Source organism: Schistocerca serialis, chromosome 9, assembly GCF_023864345.2.
Source record: "Schistocerca serialis cubense isolate TAMUIC-IGC-003099 chromosome 9, iqSchSeri2.2, whole genome shotgun sequence".
Taxonomy (NCBI): domain Eukaryota; kingdom Metazoa; phylum Arthropoda; class Insecta; order Orthoptera; family Acrididae; genus Schistocerca; species Schistocerca serialis.
In genome coordinates, this window is record NC_064646.1 from 399544326 (window position 1) to 399563004 (window position 18679).

Here is an 18679-nt window from a genome sequence, read left to right on the forward strand (position 1 = left end):
CCTCCACCACTGTACAAAAATTTTTAACTGCACCACTTTTTCCCCCTGTTCAACCTGTTTTAGTATTTGAACACCTGTTTCTGCTGGAAGAAAGTTGCCATCATGATGTACTTATGGAGCACCGTATTTGCAGGCCTGCAACTACCTTAGATAGTTCAGTGCTTCCAGAGTTGTCTCCATTCTGGTGCAGATGCTTGTGACACACATTAATGGACCCATCTCAACTATTTGGTCAGAGGTTTGAGTCAGAGCAGTGACGTCACCAGCAAAAACTGTGATTATTTTCTGTGCATCCAGGGTCAAGCTCAACAGCCATATATTTTGCAGAATACCATTGTTAACTGTGTTGTCTCCAAGTGTCTGAAGATGATGAAGTGGTGTGTACGGTTGGGTGTTCTTCAGTGCAGAAAAATTTTTCAAGGCACTTAGCTTTTGGCTACAACAAGTTTATTACAGACACAAGCTTGACAGAGGTGTAATTTTCTGTGCTTGGCAGTGAAGCTAGGACATCTTGTACTTCTGTAGTCATTTGGTCATTAAGTGCAGCTAACACATAACTACATGTAATTATATCTGACGTGATGTGGGCCAAGACAGATTGGTTCTTAAGACAGCCGAGCCACAAACTGGATTATCTGACCATAAAAACTAGGGTTTCACGAAAATTGTACTAAGGGTCACATTTCCTCAGCACGAGTCCGCCCAGTGGATTAGTGTCGAGATCCAGTGCGCCGGCCAGTGGTCTTCCATCTGCCTCAGCAAATGCGGGCTGGTTCCACTTATTCTGCCTCAGTTACACTATGTCGGCAATTGCTGCGCAAACACTTTCTCCACGTACGCATACACCATAATTACTCTACCATGCAAACATTGGGGTTACACTCGTGTGGTGTGAGACATTCCTGGGAGGGGGGGGGGGTTCCACTGGAGGCCGAACTGCACTATAACCCTGGGTTCAGTGTGGAGGCGGCGGTGGAGTGAGTGGACTGCTGTAGCCTGTTGTGGGTTGTGTACCATTGACGGCTTCGGTGGAGAAGAAGCCTCTCCATTGTTTCTAGGTCCTCAGTTCCATACAATACAAGGGTCACATTTGCCACTGGTAGGTCAAGAGCTTGCAGGATTCTTTATGTTTATTATGGTAGGTGTTGTTTGTGCACTGTGTTTGTTCATAAGTGGTTACGCGTGGCACGATTTATGTGAAAACTTACATAAGGTGAATTTTATCATTCTGGCACATTTTTTTCTGACACGTAACCATCTTTCTGGCACAATTTGGAAATGCCAAGCATAAATGCAATTTATTTCTTCAGTACAACATCAGCTATTAATTTCCATGTATAACTGTAAGATGTAAGGCCTACATATATCTACCACATTTGTAGTGGACTTTTCTGTGTCCACAAGCATGTACTTGGTTGATTTCTATTTCTATTACATGATGTATGGACAAGATTTGTGTGTGAGTAAGCAAGTCTTATTGAGCAATTAGTGACAGGTGATTGATAGTTTCACAGCCGTTCATTTAATTCTACAAATTGTGAAAATTAATACAGTAAGCCAACTAGCAGTATATACAGATTCAAGTATTGGCAACCTCAGTTCTCTTAAACACTTGCTCAGTGGATTTGAGAGAGGATATCAAAATTTCCGATGGCAATATAATTTCTTTAATAACGTAAATCAACTCCTACATTGCCTTTTGTACACTTCAAAATTCAGTACAGAATAATAATATCACTTGAAGTTTCAGTCAAGGAAGTACTGCATTTCTAGTATGAGTATAGGATTTTTTAATAGAGCTCAACATGCAGCTCAACAAGTACTCGAAATTTACTTTTGTTATCCAAAAGAGGTTCAAGAATGGCTTTTCTTTTACAAGTGCTACTTCATTTATCTTTTTGATGGCCTTGTATTATTTCTGTGTACAGCCCATTTCCAAATCCAGCATTTATGCTTTCTCTTCTTCTTATATTCTTGGCTCAATTCTAATGCCATAACTTGTCATTCAAGTGTCTAGTGTCTATCTGAGTTATCTTGACTGATGCCATATTGAAAACTGTGGAACTAGAATTTTAACAGGAGCCTGTGGAATCAGCAGCATATGGTGCCACTGCTGTATTAGCTGTCATGCCACTTGCTATGGCATAACTAATTACATGTGGAAACCTGGCTTTATAGAATTCTCACCCAGTTTCAGATCTCATCAGCTGTCATGGAACTAAATAACAGATTTAAAATTGCCAAGTACAACAGGAAATAATTTGGCTTTAGCAAGCACTACATAAATTGATGAAAATTATTTTTGAAAATATAATTGGACAGATGAAAAAATCTATTCAGCAAGAGACAGCAGGAACAAACAGATACAAAAGTTAAGAAAATGTGCAAGCTTCCAGAACCAGTTGGTCCTCCTCCTCATAGAAAGGTTGAAGGGGTTGAAGGGGAAGAAGAGGGATGAAGGACAAGGACTGGTGAGGCTCAGGAAATGGAGGGGGGGAGGGTCGATTACTGAAAGGTCGCCAGAACCCTGGATCGGGGGTTAATAAAATTATATTTTTGATACCTTTTGGAAGCTTACACCTGCCACACACAACTTTTTCATTGCAAGTTTACTGTTGTGGTACAGTTGTGTTTTATTGAAATTTGGGCTACAATATTTATTCTAAAATTTTGCCACTTAAATGCAGTGTAGTATCTTATGTGATTGGTGCAATATTTCCAACTTTATCAGTATTTTAACCAATTATGTTCGAAGATCAAGTTCGAAAGATAATCACTGCAATGCAAACATAGCTCTTACAAAGTTGACTGCTGAGGCATAACTGAGAGTTATGTATATTATAGCAGTCATCTCCTGTTCCACATAGCTTATCCCCTTCAACCTGAGTGTATATTGTCAGTGTTTGTTATTAATTTCTACTATTTTTGACTTCATTACATGAGTCAACAAAACAAAAGTTCAAAATAACATTCTGAGTAGCCTCAGGGGACCAATACATTTTATCCCAGATTTCTTTCATTATGTCATGCAATGGGTGTTGTTCTTACCAAGAAAAAGTGATTCTTGTAGTATAGCAGATCATGAAACTAAGAGAATCAGTGAGGGTCCATTCAAAAGTGTGTGTTAACTGTTACAAAAACTGTTGCACTATCCACAACACAGCTCCACTCTGAATATTGTTCTCAGGCATGGGATGAGTTGGTTGGTGTTTATGAGTAGCTGGGATTTGCTGTAAGCAACTGAAAACTGAATCACAGATAGCAAAAGCATCTCTAGTACTATGCTGTCCTATGGATACTGTCTACTCTCCAGGAAATACAGGACTTATAACTACTGGTTGACTTGACTATGAGCAGCATTCAATGGTAGGTCTAGTGTTAGCAGCAGTGACTCATTATCATATCACTGACATCTGTCTGTTGCAAACTCTTTCAAAGTATTACGAGCTCAAACATATTGATATATGTTGAACAGAATGACTTCCTTCATGCCAAACAGCAAGTGTTCTAGAAGTTTCTACATGACAGTCTAGTGTGGAGAGCTGGATGAAACCGGTCTTTGGACAGATCACCACCACACCACGAACAACAGCAACACATGAATGGTCACAGTTTTTTGACTCACAAGACAGCATCATGGAAATGCTGAAAAACATGAACTAGCACACAGTTTAATATAGATGCCATAATCCTGGGTAGGTTACTTATAATGTTTCATAAATCAGTATTAAGTGAGGAATCTATCACTATACTAGAAACCCTTACTTATTGCTACTGTAGACAATGTTAGACTTATTGCTGAAGTTTTTAAACAGTTTTTCTTCTGAAACTTCCTGGCAAATTAAAACTGTGTGCCCAACCGAGACTCGAACTCAGGACCTTTGCCTTTCGTGGGCATGTGCTCTACCATCTGAGCTACCGAAGCACGACTCACACCCGGTACTCACAGCTTTACTTCTGCCAGTATCTCGTCTCCTACCTTCCAAACTTTACAGAAGCTCTTCTGCGAACCTTGCAGAACTAGCACTCCTGAAAGAAAGGATACTGCGGAGACATGGCTTAGCCACAGCCTGGGGGATGTTTCCAGAATGAGATTTTCACTCCGCTGCAGAGATACTGGCAGAAGTAAAGCTGTGAGTACCGGGAGTGAGTCGTGCTTCGGTAGCTCAGATGGCAGAGCACTTGCCCGCGAAGGGCAAAGGACCCGAGTTCGAGTCTCGGTCGGGCAAACAGTTTTAATCTGCCAGGAAGTTTCATATCAGCGCACACTCCGCTGCAGAGTGAAAATCTCATTCAGGAAACATCCCCCAGGCTGTGGCTAAGCCATGTCTCCGCAGTATCCTTTCTTTCAGGAGTGCTAGTTCTGCAAGGTTCACAGAAGAGCTTCTGTAAAGTTTGGAAGGTAGGAGACGAGATACTGGCAGAAGTAAAGCTGTGAGTACCGGGCGTGAGTCGTGCTTCGGTAGCTCAGATGGTAGAGCACTTGCCCGTGAAGGGCAAAGGTCCCGAGTTCGAGTCTCGGTCGGGCACACAGTTTTAATCTGCCAGGAAGTTTCATATCAGCGCACACTCCGCTGCAGAGTGAAAATCTCATTCTGGAGTTTTTCTTCTATCACTCCATATGCAAATGAAACCCTAATGTGTAGTACAACAGGAAGGTTCTCCTGTCATACACTTTTGTTTTATAGGAAACACCTAAAACTCTGAATTACATATTTTTCCAGGAATTCAACTGTTGCTCTATTAGGTGATGCACCAACACAGGTAATATTTTTCCCCACGAAGACCATCCACTGTTGATCATGTGATAATAGAAGTTGTCCAGGAAACTGGCTTCTGTATACAGTGGCAAAGTAATGGTTCTTCATGATATGGCTGTTTGCATGTTGTCATTGTCCAGCATTGTACTGTGGGTCATTAATTTGCTGCTGCAACATGAGCTAGCCAACAGCTGACATTGTTGCAGATGGCAGCTGATAGTCTGATACCAGTAGTTACATCATAAATGAATATTCATGGAGTATCCCTGAAGCAGTGGCCCACAGTCTGCATGACAAAGATCTAATGTCTTGCTCAAATTATGTTTGAATGTCAGTCAGATGAAATTATTCATGTATCAACTATTGCATTTGTAAAGGTGATATGAGCACTACTTCCAACATGATGATGGCCTCAAATTAAATTGCTGATCAGAGTGTATTGGTGTAGCTGAGAAAATGACAGGTGGATCTTCTCTGACAGTTATAAAACTTAAAACCCACACTACTGTATTCCAGTTGTGTGAAATATTTCTAACACTTGTCCTAGAAGGGTTTACATATTATAATGAACAACACTGATAAAAAATATTTTTATTGTAAGATAAGAAACATTTGAACATTAGCAGGAAAAAGTATCACAGGAAAATATTTGCACAATTAGAGATGTCATTTACATTAGACTGTTCAAAAAACAAGATCATTATCAAGTGTAATACTGGTGTAATAATAATTGCAAAGATAGATAGCATTGTGTGTATTAAACACAGTAACATTCCTTGAATAAAAATATACCATGTAAAATTTATCATTAAAAGGTAAAATGATAATTGATGAATACAAAATTCATTACTCAAGAGGCACTGCTTGAAGTAAAGGTATCATAGCTGATATTCATAAGTACATTAATAAACTTTACAAAGTTAACAAAACAATATGTTATACAGCACTGTAACAATATTTACATAAAACAATAGTAGTCATATAAAAAGTCATATGAAGTGTAACAAAATAAAAAAGAAATCTGTACTGCAAATGTGCACTAAGATTCATATCTATCAACAGACGTAAAAGACTAGAATTGTGAAGTAGTAAATGAAATATTTGTGTGCACAAGGGCATTATTATGGGCACAATTACTTAAGGCTGAACACACACAATTGCATATCTGAACACGAAACTGGAAATCAGGTAAAATGGATCTAATACAGACTTGTTTTCTTCATGATTCTCAGGAACTCCTCTTGATTTATCTCCCCATCGCCATCTCGATCTGCTTCATCAATCATCTCCTAAAAAAATTTTAGTGTGGAAACAATGTTATAAAAAAGCAATAGTATGGGACTGCAATGCTGTTACAATGGTAAATCTATATGAAATTAATGTATCTTAAAAATAAACAAACAAATTCTTGTCTATTGCAGGAATGTTCTTACCCATATTACCTTACCAAACTGGGCTTTTAATTGGTTACTTTTTCTGCATTTATGCATAAAATAAAGCTCTTTTATACTATCTCAAATAAAATAGGTGATCTGGATGCTGTTCATTGTGAAGCAGCATTTATTATGTAAATTCATATTCTGAGACAGAATTCACATTTATCGAAAATGTGACTTTTTCCAGCCCTAATCTATTACCAAGCAGAAAAAACATTTCTTTTCTGCCAACATAATTTGAAGGAAATTGCAAGGATATACATAAATGAGGAAGCTGTCATCACAATAAAATTTCATCTTTGATTCTCTTATGTTGAATAAGTTCAATATCAACCAAATAACTTACAAAGCTCTGGCACTTCAACACACTAGCATGAAAAGTGAAGAGACATTCCATTGACAATAACATCTGAGAAAATATTTTCTTTAAATCTTATTCCATATTTTTTAATGTCAGAACAATGAAATTAGAAATGTAAAGAACAGAACATTCTGATGAAAATGTTTTGCAACATATACCTGCAGTTCTTCATCTGTGATGTTTTCTCCTAGTTCTTTAGCAACACGTTTCAAATTCTTGAATGATATTTTTCCTGTCTCGTCATCATCAAATAAGCGAAAAGCTTTCAGAATCTCTTCCTTTGAGTCTTTTTCAGCCATTTTCACTGTCATCAATGATACAAAGTCTTCATATGTCAGATAACCTGAAATGACAATATAAAGATTTAGATGAGACGGTCTCATAAATACAGGAAGTTATAAAACTTCTTTGGAATTACACACAACACAGCCCTAACAATAAACACAAGGACTAGTAATAAAGTTGTAATTCTCACCTCAAAACAATAGCTTCATAATTAATTTTGTTTGTTTGTTAGCAGGTTCATGTCTGTAGTTTTAGTGCACACTGAACTCTCCACACAATAGTACAATAACCACATAACTTGAGAAGCCTAAACGAATTCGGTGGATATTTCAGTGAGTACCAAGCCTGCAGACATGTTAACTGCAAACAAATAAAAAATTAATGACATAGCTTTATTTTTTGAGGTAACAATTAAAACTTAATAACTACCCCTTGAACAAACAGAAACATGGAAAATTCTGTGTTTCAATTTCTAGGATAAACAAGGATGCAGAAACTCCTCCAAGTGCAATGAAGTATGATTGAGACTACTTTTACGTTTATCACATTTACAGTACCAAACACCCTGTGCTAAAGATAAAAAACTGTTTTGTTAAGATCTGAAATTGTACACGTCAAAATTGTCATAATGTCAACTATGTAAGGAAGACGGAAGCATGAAAGATGGCTCCCTGACACTGAGGCCAACAGAGGCTGAGCTTGAGCTCATATTAGTCAGTCACGAGGAAAGAAATCAGCCATATCTGTTATAGCAAGAACAAATACGATTTATGGAACATAGTACTTTATAGAGCAACACGTAAGATACAGGTTGTGCACGGCACTGAACACATTGACTGGACAACAGTAATACAGGGTAAAGAATAGGCCGAGCAGATGTTTGCATTGCTTAAACAATCCTGCTTCTTTGGCGGCTCATCAGAACATGCCATTGGACCAACCCAAGAGCCCTCTAAAAGCGGTCCTGTGAACTGTATGGCTACCAGGCCACATATAGACACAAAAACACTAGGCACGGAAAAAAATACATGGTACCGAAAAAATGCATGCTACAGAAAAAAGCGCTGGTATAGAAAAATAGCACTGCTACTGAAAAAGAACCCTGGTCTTACAAGGCACTGAGATTACTAGTCACATAAAAAAAAGAAACAATGACAGGGCTGATGACCATTTCATCGCCTGACAATGGTGACTTCTGCAACATATGGTGTGCAGGCACCAGCAAGTAGAGGTGGTCGATAGGCATGCCGCCCCCCCCCCCCCCCCCCTTCTCACGACAGTCCGTAGGCCAGGATCAGGGACTGCTTCCCCACAGCCACATCCTCACTGAGATCAACGGTCAGTGCTGGAGGCATCAATGGGGCTCCTGGAGACAACAGCTGCACCGGACCCAGCAACGGAGGTAGAGGTGGCTGTGGAGTCAGGTGCAGCAGGGGCTGCACCAGTGATGGCAGTCAAGAAACGGGTGCAGAGGCAGGGACCTGAGACAGCAATCCGCCAGGTGGCAAACCACACTGCGGCATGAACCAGACTGTCTGCAACACAGGAATAGGCACCGGCAGTGGCGAGGGAGGGAATGGACCACCCGGAACAGCCACCGCTGTGTGTGACTGCAGATGTTCAAAGTGACAGGCCGCCTGTCCATCAGGAGTGCAGATGAATAGGCGCTGGCCCTGGCAATACTCGATGATGGCAGGAACCACAAGCCCAGGCAAGGGCACCCAGCAAGAACTGTCACGGAGCTGCCGATGTCGGTGGATGCAGCAGGTGAAAGAGTGTCTGTGGTTCGCGTCAAAGTAGTAACTACCCTGTGCTCTAGTCCTCCACTGGAGTGAAATGGTATGAACTCACAAAACAGTCTAAAGCAGCTTCACAGAACCTGTTGGATACATACTTCTGCATCTAAGTTTTAAACATCCAAAGCATGCACTCAGCCTCACCATGAGACTGAGGATGAAATGGGGGGGCTATGTGATGGCGAACACCACTAGACTGACAAATAGATGCAAATTTTTGGAACAGAAGAGAGAGAGAGAGAGAGAGAGAGAGAGAGAGAGAGAGAGAGAGAGAGAGAAACTGGCAGCTGTTATCGGTTAACCACGGTAAGTCCCTCAATTGCAAAAATCATAGACAGGGCCAAAATATTGGCTGCTGCAGGCGTAGATGGAAAATGTGTCACAGAGAAACTTGGCAGAGGTGCCCACTTTAATGAGCCAATACAGACTTAGGAAGGGCCCAGGAAAATAGACACATAGACACTCTTATGGGCGCAGTGGCATCATGAAAATAAGCACTCACCATACCATTGCTATATTTCTTGTAAATCTTTTCATATTTACCTGTTCCTTCTTTATCAACATCAGCTATCATTTTCTTAATTTCTTCCTTCTTGGGTTCAAAGCCCAACGCTCTCATGGCAACCTAAACATGGCACAACATAGAAAATACGTAAGTTAAAATTCAGACACACCTCACACATGCAAATGACTAGAAAATACTGCTCCTGCACTATTTCATTCAAGTAGCAACATACATAGGACTACCTAATTCCATACAAACAGGGTAAATATAATATGTATTGGTAAAAGAGCACTTATGGTGTCAGTGGCTTTTCAGTTACATGCCGCAGATGGTAACTGTTTGCATGGGGAATGTTGGGAAGTGAAAACGACAAGGAGTGAGTCAGATGACTAGAAAAGCTACTGGAACCAATGAAAAAATAGTATTATAAAAAAAGTCGGCATGATGTGGAGGGTATGAAATTATGCAGTGACATGGTTGGTTGGTTGTTTGGTTGACATGGGGGGAAGGGACCAAACAGTGAGACCATCGGTCCCGTTGACTGAGGGAATGATGAGGAAGGAAATCGGACATGTGTTTTCAAAGGAACCATCCTGACATTTGTCTGAAGTGATTTAGGGAAAACCTAAATCAGGATGGCCAGGCGTGTATTTGAACCATTGTACTCCCGAATGTGAGTCCAGTATGCTAACAACTGCACTACCTCACTCGGTACGTAGTAGCATGATGGAATATATTATGCAGAATGTTGTAATATAAAACAGAATAGTCTGTAAGATATATACAGTATTAAAAGTTTCCTGTGCAACAAAAACTTCGGAAATCTGATCATTTTGCAAACACTCCACAATTTTTTCAGAACAATCACTGGGCTACACTACAGATCAGACTGTCACTGGAGCCAGCTTTCTTCCAGTGACATACTTTGGCTTTGTTAATTCACAGCTAAACATTTTAACCTTGGGCTTTGTTACAGCTGTCTATTACTACAGCCAGTTTTCCTCCAGTCAGATTCATTGGCTTTGTTAACTCACAACCACATTGGAATATGAAACAATATCTCAAGAACTCTTCTCATACTCCAAGAAACACACAATAAAAGAAATACACTGAAAACCAAACCACCTTTATAACCCATAATGGTCAGATTAATAATCGTGAATCTTGTTCTATGCATATCAAAAATCAAAGTAATGTACTCTTATTTTCTCCCAAAACAAGTCAATTAGTTCATTGATTCTAATTGGTTAGGGTAAACCGTTGCCCAATTGGCTATAACCAATGGAAACAAATTGTGAACAACAGGGTAAGTGCACTTAACCGATGTAGCGATGTACTTCACAACCAAAGTTTTATGTCGTATTCAGTTGGAACACATTCATCTTGCTTAAATGTAAACTAGATATTGGATGCTGACAGAAAGAGAGTTTACAACTTTCTTTTTACAACTGGATCTTTTATATACTTAAAAATACAACTGAAATTGTGACCTGCAATGAGTGGTATCCACTTTTTGAAACCATCCATATGGTGATGCAGATTAAGGTACCAGGTATCACACCACGCAGCGACTCTCCCTGGTGGGCCCTCATTTGCAAGTAATCAACAAAAAAAATTCGGAATTTCATGTTATTTTGTAGAGCATTAAAAAATGATAACAATTCACAGAGCAGTGTTGTGGTATAGTGATTATGGTATGTCCCTGCTCTACTGGAGTTTGTGGGCTCAACTCCTGTTGGGTACTTTAAACATTTTTTTTATTTCCATATATTTATCAAAATGACACTGAACCTTATTTTTATTCAGTTAATTGATTTAAATGTAATTCTTTATGTTTGTAATCCTTTGTCATGTCATTTTAATCATAATATTAACTACTTCATTTGCTCTTATATTGCCTTCCCATTATTCTTTTTTCATTTGGAACTTTGTGCATGTTATTTTACTTATTCTTACGGATTAACTTCGATTTTGTTGCCTCTATTTTATCATTTTATATTTTCATTCATGTAATTGCATTCAGTAGTTCTACTCCTCATGCCACTTGAATTTCAATTTATTTAGAGTCCTTTCTTCTGTCGAAATCTCTGTGCGCTTTATTTTGACATCTTTCGTTTTTTGACAGACCGGCATTTTCAAATGTTTAGATATTATGGCAGATAAATAAAAATAATTAATAACCACATAAGCAAAGATTCCAAACCACTTTTTTCCAAGAGCAAATGATTAGAATTAAAAAAAAATTACACATAAACCAGTTAACCAAATAAAAATAACGATCACAGTCCAGTCATCTCGATAAAGATCTGGAGGGGGGGAGGGGGGGGGGGAGGGGGGGGGAAATTAAAGCCACTGATGAGATTCAAACTTACGATCTTCTGTTCATCAGTAATGTACTCTAACCACTATGCCACAAAAAGACTTGTGTACTACATCATTTTTAAGCCCGTAGAAAGCAACATGACATTAAGAATGTTTTTGGTTGATTACTTAAAAACAAGGGCCCGCCAGGGTGAATGACTGCAATAATAAAAATAACGATCACAGTCCAGTCATCTCGATAAAGATCTGGAGGGGGGGGAATTAAAGCCACTGATGAGATTCAAACTTACGATCTTCTGTTCATCAGTAATGTACTCTAACCACTATGCCACAAAAAGACTTGTGTACTACATCATTTTTAAGCCCGTAGAAAGCAACATGACATTAAGAATATTTTTGGTTGATTACTTAAAAACAAGGGCCCGCCAGGGTGAATGACTGCAAGTGTGATACATGGGACTTTAACCTAAATCCCTACATAGATGGTTTTAAAAAGTTGATTGCATCCCTGTGGCCTGGAAAATTATCTGTTCTCACTTCAGTAAAATCACTATTACAATACAATACTACTGATGTAAAAGTTCTAGGAATATTCCACTGAATAATAATAACAGTAATAATAATAATAACAATAAAAAGTGATCTCGAGATCCCAAAACCAGTACATGGCACGTTTTAAATAGATCACAATATCACACAAAATCGGAAAGAAACGAAGAGGGTGAATTTCAAGGAGTTGATACTCAATCTGACCACCATTCACCACAAATAAAAATATGCGTGACCTCTAAAAGAAAGATTAATTATAAAATGTCAAGATAAATATTATGTAACAAAATTTTGTCACATTCTTCCGGAAATCTGGAGAGGAAGGAACAGCCATGAGATTTAAGAGATGTCTATATCAGTGCAAGGAATTAAAAATCATATGTGTGAACTGACTTACATTATAATGACTTGTAAATATGACCCACATAACAGGAAAAAAAAATTATAAAATAAAAAAAATGGACTAAACCAAATCAGTGAGGCTAAATGTCAGATGAACCTGCCAATGCAATCCTGAGCAAGCAGTACTAAGTAGGGACATTCTGATATTGGAAGCACTTCTTATGCGCAGTTCTATGGAACTCAAATCAGCAAACCTGATGAACAATTATGTCCATCAGCATGAGATAATGAATTGACATTTTAAACAGACTGGGACCCATAATGGAGGAAGGAAAATTTGGATTTAATGTTCTGTCATCAATGCCACTGTTTGCGTCTTCGGTATGAAGACTGGTTTGATACAGTTCTCTATACTACTTTCCTGTGTATGCCTCTTCATCTCTGAATAACTAGTACTGCAACTTACATCCTTCTGAATCTGCTGACTGTTTTCATCTTTTGGTCTCCCTCTATGATTATTTACCCTTCCCCTCCACCCCCACTTCCCACTCATACTAAATCCATTGCTGTTTCCGAATGTGTCCCATCAACCCATCCCTTCTTTTACTCAAGTTCTGAGAAATTTCCAGCCTCCACATTTCTATTCAGTACCTCCTCATTAGTTACTGATCTGCCCATCTAGTCGTCAGCATTCTTCTGCAGCACCACATTTCAAAAGCCTGTATTCTCTTCTTGTCTAAATTGTTTATCATCAATGTTTCACTTCCATACAGAGGTACACTCCAGAGAAATAAATTCAGAAAATATTTCCTAACACATACCTTACATCCTCCTTTCAAGATGCTATCCATTCCATACAACTGTTATTCCAAGTCGTTTGCTGTCTCTGACAGATTACGATAACACCAGCAAACCTCAAAGTTCTTAGTTCTTTTTCCTGAACTTTGATTCCCTCTCCAGATTGGTCTTTAGTTTCTTTACTTCTTTTTCAATGTAAGATCGAACAACATCAAGAATGAGCTATAACCCTGTCTCACTCTATTCTCAACCAGTGCTTGCCTTCCATCACCCCTCAACTCTTATAATTGCCGTCTGCTTTCTGTACAAATTGTAAATAGCCGTTTGTTGTTTGCATTTTACTCCTGCTACCTTCAGAATTTCAAAGAGAGTGTTCCAGTCAACATTGTCAAAAGCCTTCTCTACGTCTATAATGCAATAACATTACTGACTCATAATAATATTTGACTGGAAAGAGTGGGGGCAGGGTATCAGCCATGCCCTTATACAAACCATCTCAGCATTTTCATCAATTAAGGAAACCCTAAATCTGTATGACTGTATGGGACCTGAGTCTTGCTTCTTCTGAATGCAAGACTAATATGTTAACTCCTATGTTGCCTCTCCTGGTCATCCTCAAAAATACATAACTTTCATAACAATAAAGGAAAAAAATTAGATAAATAACAAAAGAAACAAATGAAAGTAACCTATCATCAGTGTATGTTTTGATATAAATGGTTGTGCCTTTTTGTTTAGTTACATAATGTTGCAAGTATCAAGTGACTTAATACGCTTACCTCAATAACATTGAAAAATATTAACAGTGTTTGACACACTTAAATATGGCTAACCAAGGAGAACGGCAGGTGAGTGAACTGTATAGGTTAGATAAAAGTTGGAAGAAAAAGCCACTCCATCAACTGTATTTTGATTAAGACTTGATAAAGTATTGGTCAAAATGGAGGTTATTATCTGTGAATGTACTTTTCAATAACTGTCTTTACAGTTAGTCCACAGAAGAGAGTGTGGTGTACTGAGATACTGCACAAGAAGACTTTGCTGCAGTTGTATGTTCATCCGCAATAGGAACATAGCTGCATGCACACCAATCATGCTGTCTCCGAGAATCACTCTTCCTGGAGTGGCAGTGCCACCAGGAAGAGAGACACACACACACTTAAGTATCCATGCACAAACTGAAATTGTCAGTTGCATATTGTTTGTAAGTCAGTCCGAGTCTTACTAGGGAGTTCCTGCAAATTGCTTGTCCTGTCTTCAAGTCATCGAGTGAGATAGAAACAGTGGCCAACAGATGGACAATGGTTAGTCTTCAGTAGAAACAGAACAGTGAACAGAATTATCCTGTATGTACAGAGACCACATGCCTAGAGATGTGACTGAGTGCTGTAAGTTTGGAACTGTTCTCCAAATAGTACATTAGAGAAGAAGATGGAACTATGGGCAACACAGGACAGGTACACTAAACCTGCAGTCTACAACTGCCATAAGCAGTGTTACCAAAGTTGAGTAATATACTTTACTATTAACTATTCTTTGTTACTCTCAGTGTGTGTGTGTGTGTGTGTGTGTGTCCTATCAGTACACATTTATTAGTCTTTTTCAGTGGCAGTGAAATTTTCATCAAAGTTGACACACTCAGTTCACAACACAGAAAATATAATTTTGTTAATTGTTACGGCTTTCAGTCCAAGGACCAGTTTGATGCAGCTCTCCATGCTGTATTATCCTGAGCATACCTCTTCATATCTGCGTAAGTATTGCAACTTACATCCATTTGAAGGTGGTTACTGCTGACTCCTCTCTCCATCTGCAAACTGATGATGCCCCTGATGTGCCCTATCAATGTACCTGTTATTTTGGCCAGGTTGTGCCATAAATTTCTTCCCCACCCAATTCGAATGATATCTTTTTATTGGTTGTCCAATTTACCTATCTAATCTTCGGCATCCTTCTGTAGCAGAACATTACAAAAGGTTCTGGTCTTCTCATCTGAACTTGTTATTGCCCATAGCCATTTATGTCAGACAATTAGCCTCAGAAAACCAATGTTCAATGTTAACAAATTATCTTAGAAATTTTTTTCTTGCAACTGACAGTCTGTAGTTCATACACTCTCTACTTTTGTCATCAGAGCCATTTTTCTCCCAAATAGCAAAGATCACCTACTACTTTTAGTGTCTATTTTGCAAATCTAATTCTGAGAGGATCACCTGATTTTATCCAGCTACATTACATTACCCTTGTTCTACTTTATTGATATTCCTCTGATAAACTTTTAAAGACAGAATAGGGAGAGACGGGTTATATACAATATGTACAACAACCAAGAGGGAATAATAAGAGTGGACGATCAAGAACGAAGTGCTCGTATTAAGAACGGTGTAAGACAAGGCCGTAGCCTTTCGCCCCTACTCTTCAATCTGTACATCGAGAAAGCAATGACGGAAATAAAAGAAAGGTTCAGGAGTAGAATTAAAATACAAGGTGAAAGGATATCAATGATACGATTCGCTGATGACATTGCTATCCTGAGTGAAAGTGAAAAAGAATTAAATGATCTGCTGAACGAAATGAACAGACTAATGAGTACACAGTATGGTTTGAGAGTAAATCGGAAAAAGACGAAGGTAATGAGAAGTAGTAGAAATGAGAACAGCGAGAAACTTAACATCAGGATTGATGGTCACGAAGTTAAGGAATTCTGCTACCTAGGCAGTAAAATAACCAATGACGGACGGAGCAAGGAGGATGTCAAAAGCAGACTCGCTATGGCAAAAAAGGCATTTCTGGCCAAGAGAAGTCTACTAATATCAAATACCGGCCTTAATTTGAGGAAGAAATTTCTGAGGATGTATGTCTGGGGTACAGCATTGTATGGTAGTGAAACATGGACTGTGGGAAAACCGGAACAGAAGAGAATCGAAGCATTTGAGATGTGGTGCTATAGACGAATGTTGAAAATGAGGTGGACTGATAAGGTAAGGAATGAGGACGTTCCACGCAGAATCGGAGAGGAAAGGAATATGTGGAAAACACTGATAAGGAGAAGGGACGGGATGATAGGACATCTGCTAAGACATGAAGGAATGGCTTCCATGGTACTAGAGGGAGCTGTAGAGGGCAAAAACTGTAGAGGAAGACAGAGATTTGAATACGTCAAGCAAATAATTGAGGACGTAGGTTGCAAGTGCTACTCTGAGATGAAGAGGTTAGCACAGGAAAGGAATTTGTGGCAGTAGACCGATGAAAAAAAAAAAAAAAAAAAAAAAAAAAAAAAAAAAAAAAAAAATCCACTCTGATCAACTAAACTTCCCAGTTCTTAGCAGTCTCTGATAAAATTACCTTAAAATTCATATGCTAATTCACTATCCCAATTATTTCTTGGTTTCCTTTACAACTTGCTCAATGTCATAATTAAATAACATTGGGGATTGGCTACAACCCTGTCTGACTTTCTTCTCAACTACAGGTTCCCTTGCGTATCCTACAACTCATAATTGCACCATAGCTTCTGTACAAGTTGCAAATAACTTTTTTTTACTGTATCTAAACCTGTTACTTTCAGAGTTACAAGGAATGTATTCGAGTCAACTTTGTCAAAAGCTCTCTCTAAAGCTACAAATACTGTAAACAAAGATTTGCTTTTCTTCAGTCTATCTTCTATGACAAGTTGTAGGATAAGTATTCCAATGCATGTTCCTACATTTCTCAGGAATCCATACTGATCTGTAATGTCTGCTTGTACCCGTCTTTCCATTCTTCTTTAAATGAACTGTGTCAGTATTTTGATTGCATGATTTGTTTAACTGACAGTTTGGCAATATCTCTACTTGTCAGCACATGCCTTCTTAGGAATTTGAGTTACTACATTGTTCTTTAAGTCCAAAGTTATTTCGCCTATCTCCTACATCCTGCACATCATGTGGAACAGTTTCGTCACAGTATGTTCTCTCAAGAATAATCCAGAGTGAATGTCATCTGCTCTATACATATCTATGAAAGAGGTAATACCTCACCCCTCTTCCAATAGCTCTATGAATGACAGAAGTTCTGATGATCAGTAATTAAGACATATATACTATCCACAAATTTCCTTTAAAATGTGAAATACCCTCAGAAGTAACAGTTTCAAAAATTAACTAGTGAATGAATAACATTGGCAAATGATGACAATAATATACATATGATGAAATATGATCTATGAAGTCTGTGGTAGAAAAGCAGTGTGTATGGATACTGTGAGCACTATCACATTATTACACTCATGATGCAGTTCAGTGAAAGCCAGAAAAAATTTCTCAATATGTAGAAATATGTCATGTTCCTAGTACCTTCAGTTCCTTTGTTTCAATCTTTCCTTTGGCTTCAGTATCAAACAAACTAAAGGCTTGTAGCATGTCTGCCTTTTGTTCTTCTGTTAGTTCAAACTTAGTCCCTCCCGATTTTTTTCTTATGCTTGCATTGGAAGACTTACGATATGTTGCCTGGAAACACAAATATAATTCGTTTAATAGACTTTCTCTACTGAGTTAAGAAATAATCATAATATTTAAGAGACAGTACATAAACAGTAAATTACAGAATTGAAGGCAACATATAGTTATAACAACTCATTATGGGAGGGTGCACGAATTAATATTAAAGTAATTATGTAAATTTTAACTTGAAAATTTTTAATATCACAAAATTTGGTCCCCACTTTGTACACTCAACATGAATTACACTGATTTACTGAAATGTTATGCGTAAAAAGGCCTTAGCTCGTTACTAATTCACCAACGCAAATTTGCCATACTATGTGACCAAAGAAAAGAATATTAAAACTGCCAATTTTTTTTAATCAACAGCCAATATTGTCAACGCAATATTAGTCTAAAAAAGGTTATGAATGGAAGATCATTGTTAGAGGGCAAAGTACTGTCAGCAAGTGGTACTTACCATGTTCTTGAAGTGGTCTGTGAAGCTGACAAATTTGTAATTCCAGCTACAAATCTGCGCACAATTCTCTGAAACTCAAGTCGAGTCCTCAGATTTACACTTCACTAAATGCTTTAAGTTTCGCGTAGACGATTATATCCATGTAACTACTATAAACGTTTAACAATCACTGAGTTGTTGTTTAAGTATCAGAAGTCTGCAAACAACAACATTGGATACCATAACAACATGTAAACAGCGCGCGCGCATACATCCATAACCGCTGAAACCACCTGTGACACACATATAATCTTTGACAAGCGTTCATACATATACGAACTACTTTGGTGAATTTCCTTCACACTTCACAGGCTGACGGCGGGAACGACTGAATCACTGAAAATATATGAATTGCTATTGGAGTCAGGGTTATCAATTCTATGAAAGACAAAAATGGTTAAAACTATTTACCTAATTCAGACATCCTAAGAGTTACAGTCGAAAACAAAGGTCTGGCAGCACTGGACTACATTCAAATAAGGCCAGCATAAAAAAAACAAAAAAAAAAAAACAGTTCACACTGGCCTTCACGTCACATCTCGTCC

The 18679-nt window shown here is 38.3% G+C and overlaps 1 protein-coding gene across 1 annotated transcript; it reads right to left on the minus strand.

Moving 5' to 3' along the window:
- Positions 1–5336: 5336 nt before the first annotated feature.
- Positions 5337–18388, minus strand: LOC126419204 (uncharacterized). The gene is made up of 5 exons (XM_050086340.1): positions 18096–18388; positions 17489–17641; positions 9182–9263; positions 6716–6900; positions 5337–6049 (listed from the first exon to the last, which is right to left on the minus strand). The coding sequence occupies exons 1-5, from the start codon at positions 18096–18098 to the stop codon at positions 5960–5962; spliced, it is 513 nt and encodes a 170-aa protein (XP_049942297.1). The 5' UTR covers positions 18099–18388; the 3' UTR covers positions 5337–5959.
- Positions 18389–18679: the final 291 nt, after the last annotated feature.

Excerpts from the sequence above, each read along its gene's own strand:
- LOC126419204 (XM_050086340.1), bottom strand. Across the intron at positions 9,264-17,488 it reads TTGAAACAAAGGAACTGAAG|GTTGCCATGAGAGCGTTGGG; the intron begins GTACTAGGAACA and ends TGCCATGTTTAG. Across the intron at positions 6,050-6,715 it reads TCACAGATGAAGAACTGCAG|GAGATGATTGATGAAGCAGA; the intron begins GTATATGTTGCA and ends AAATTTTTTTAG.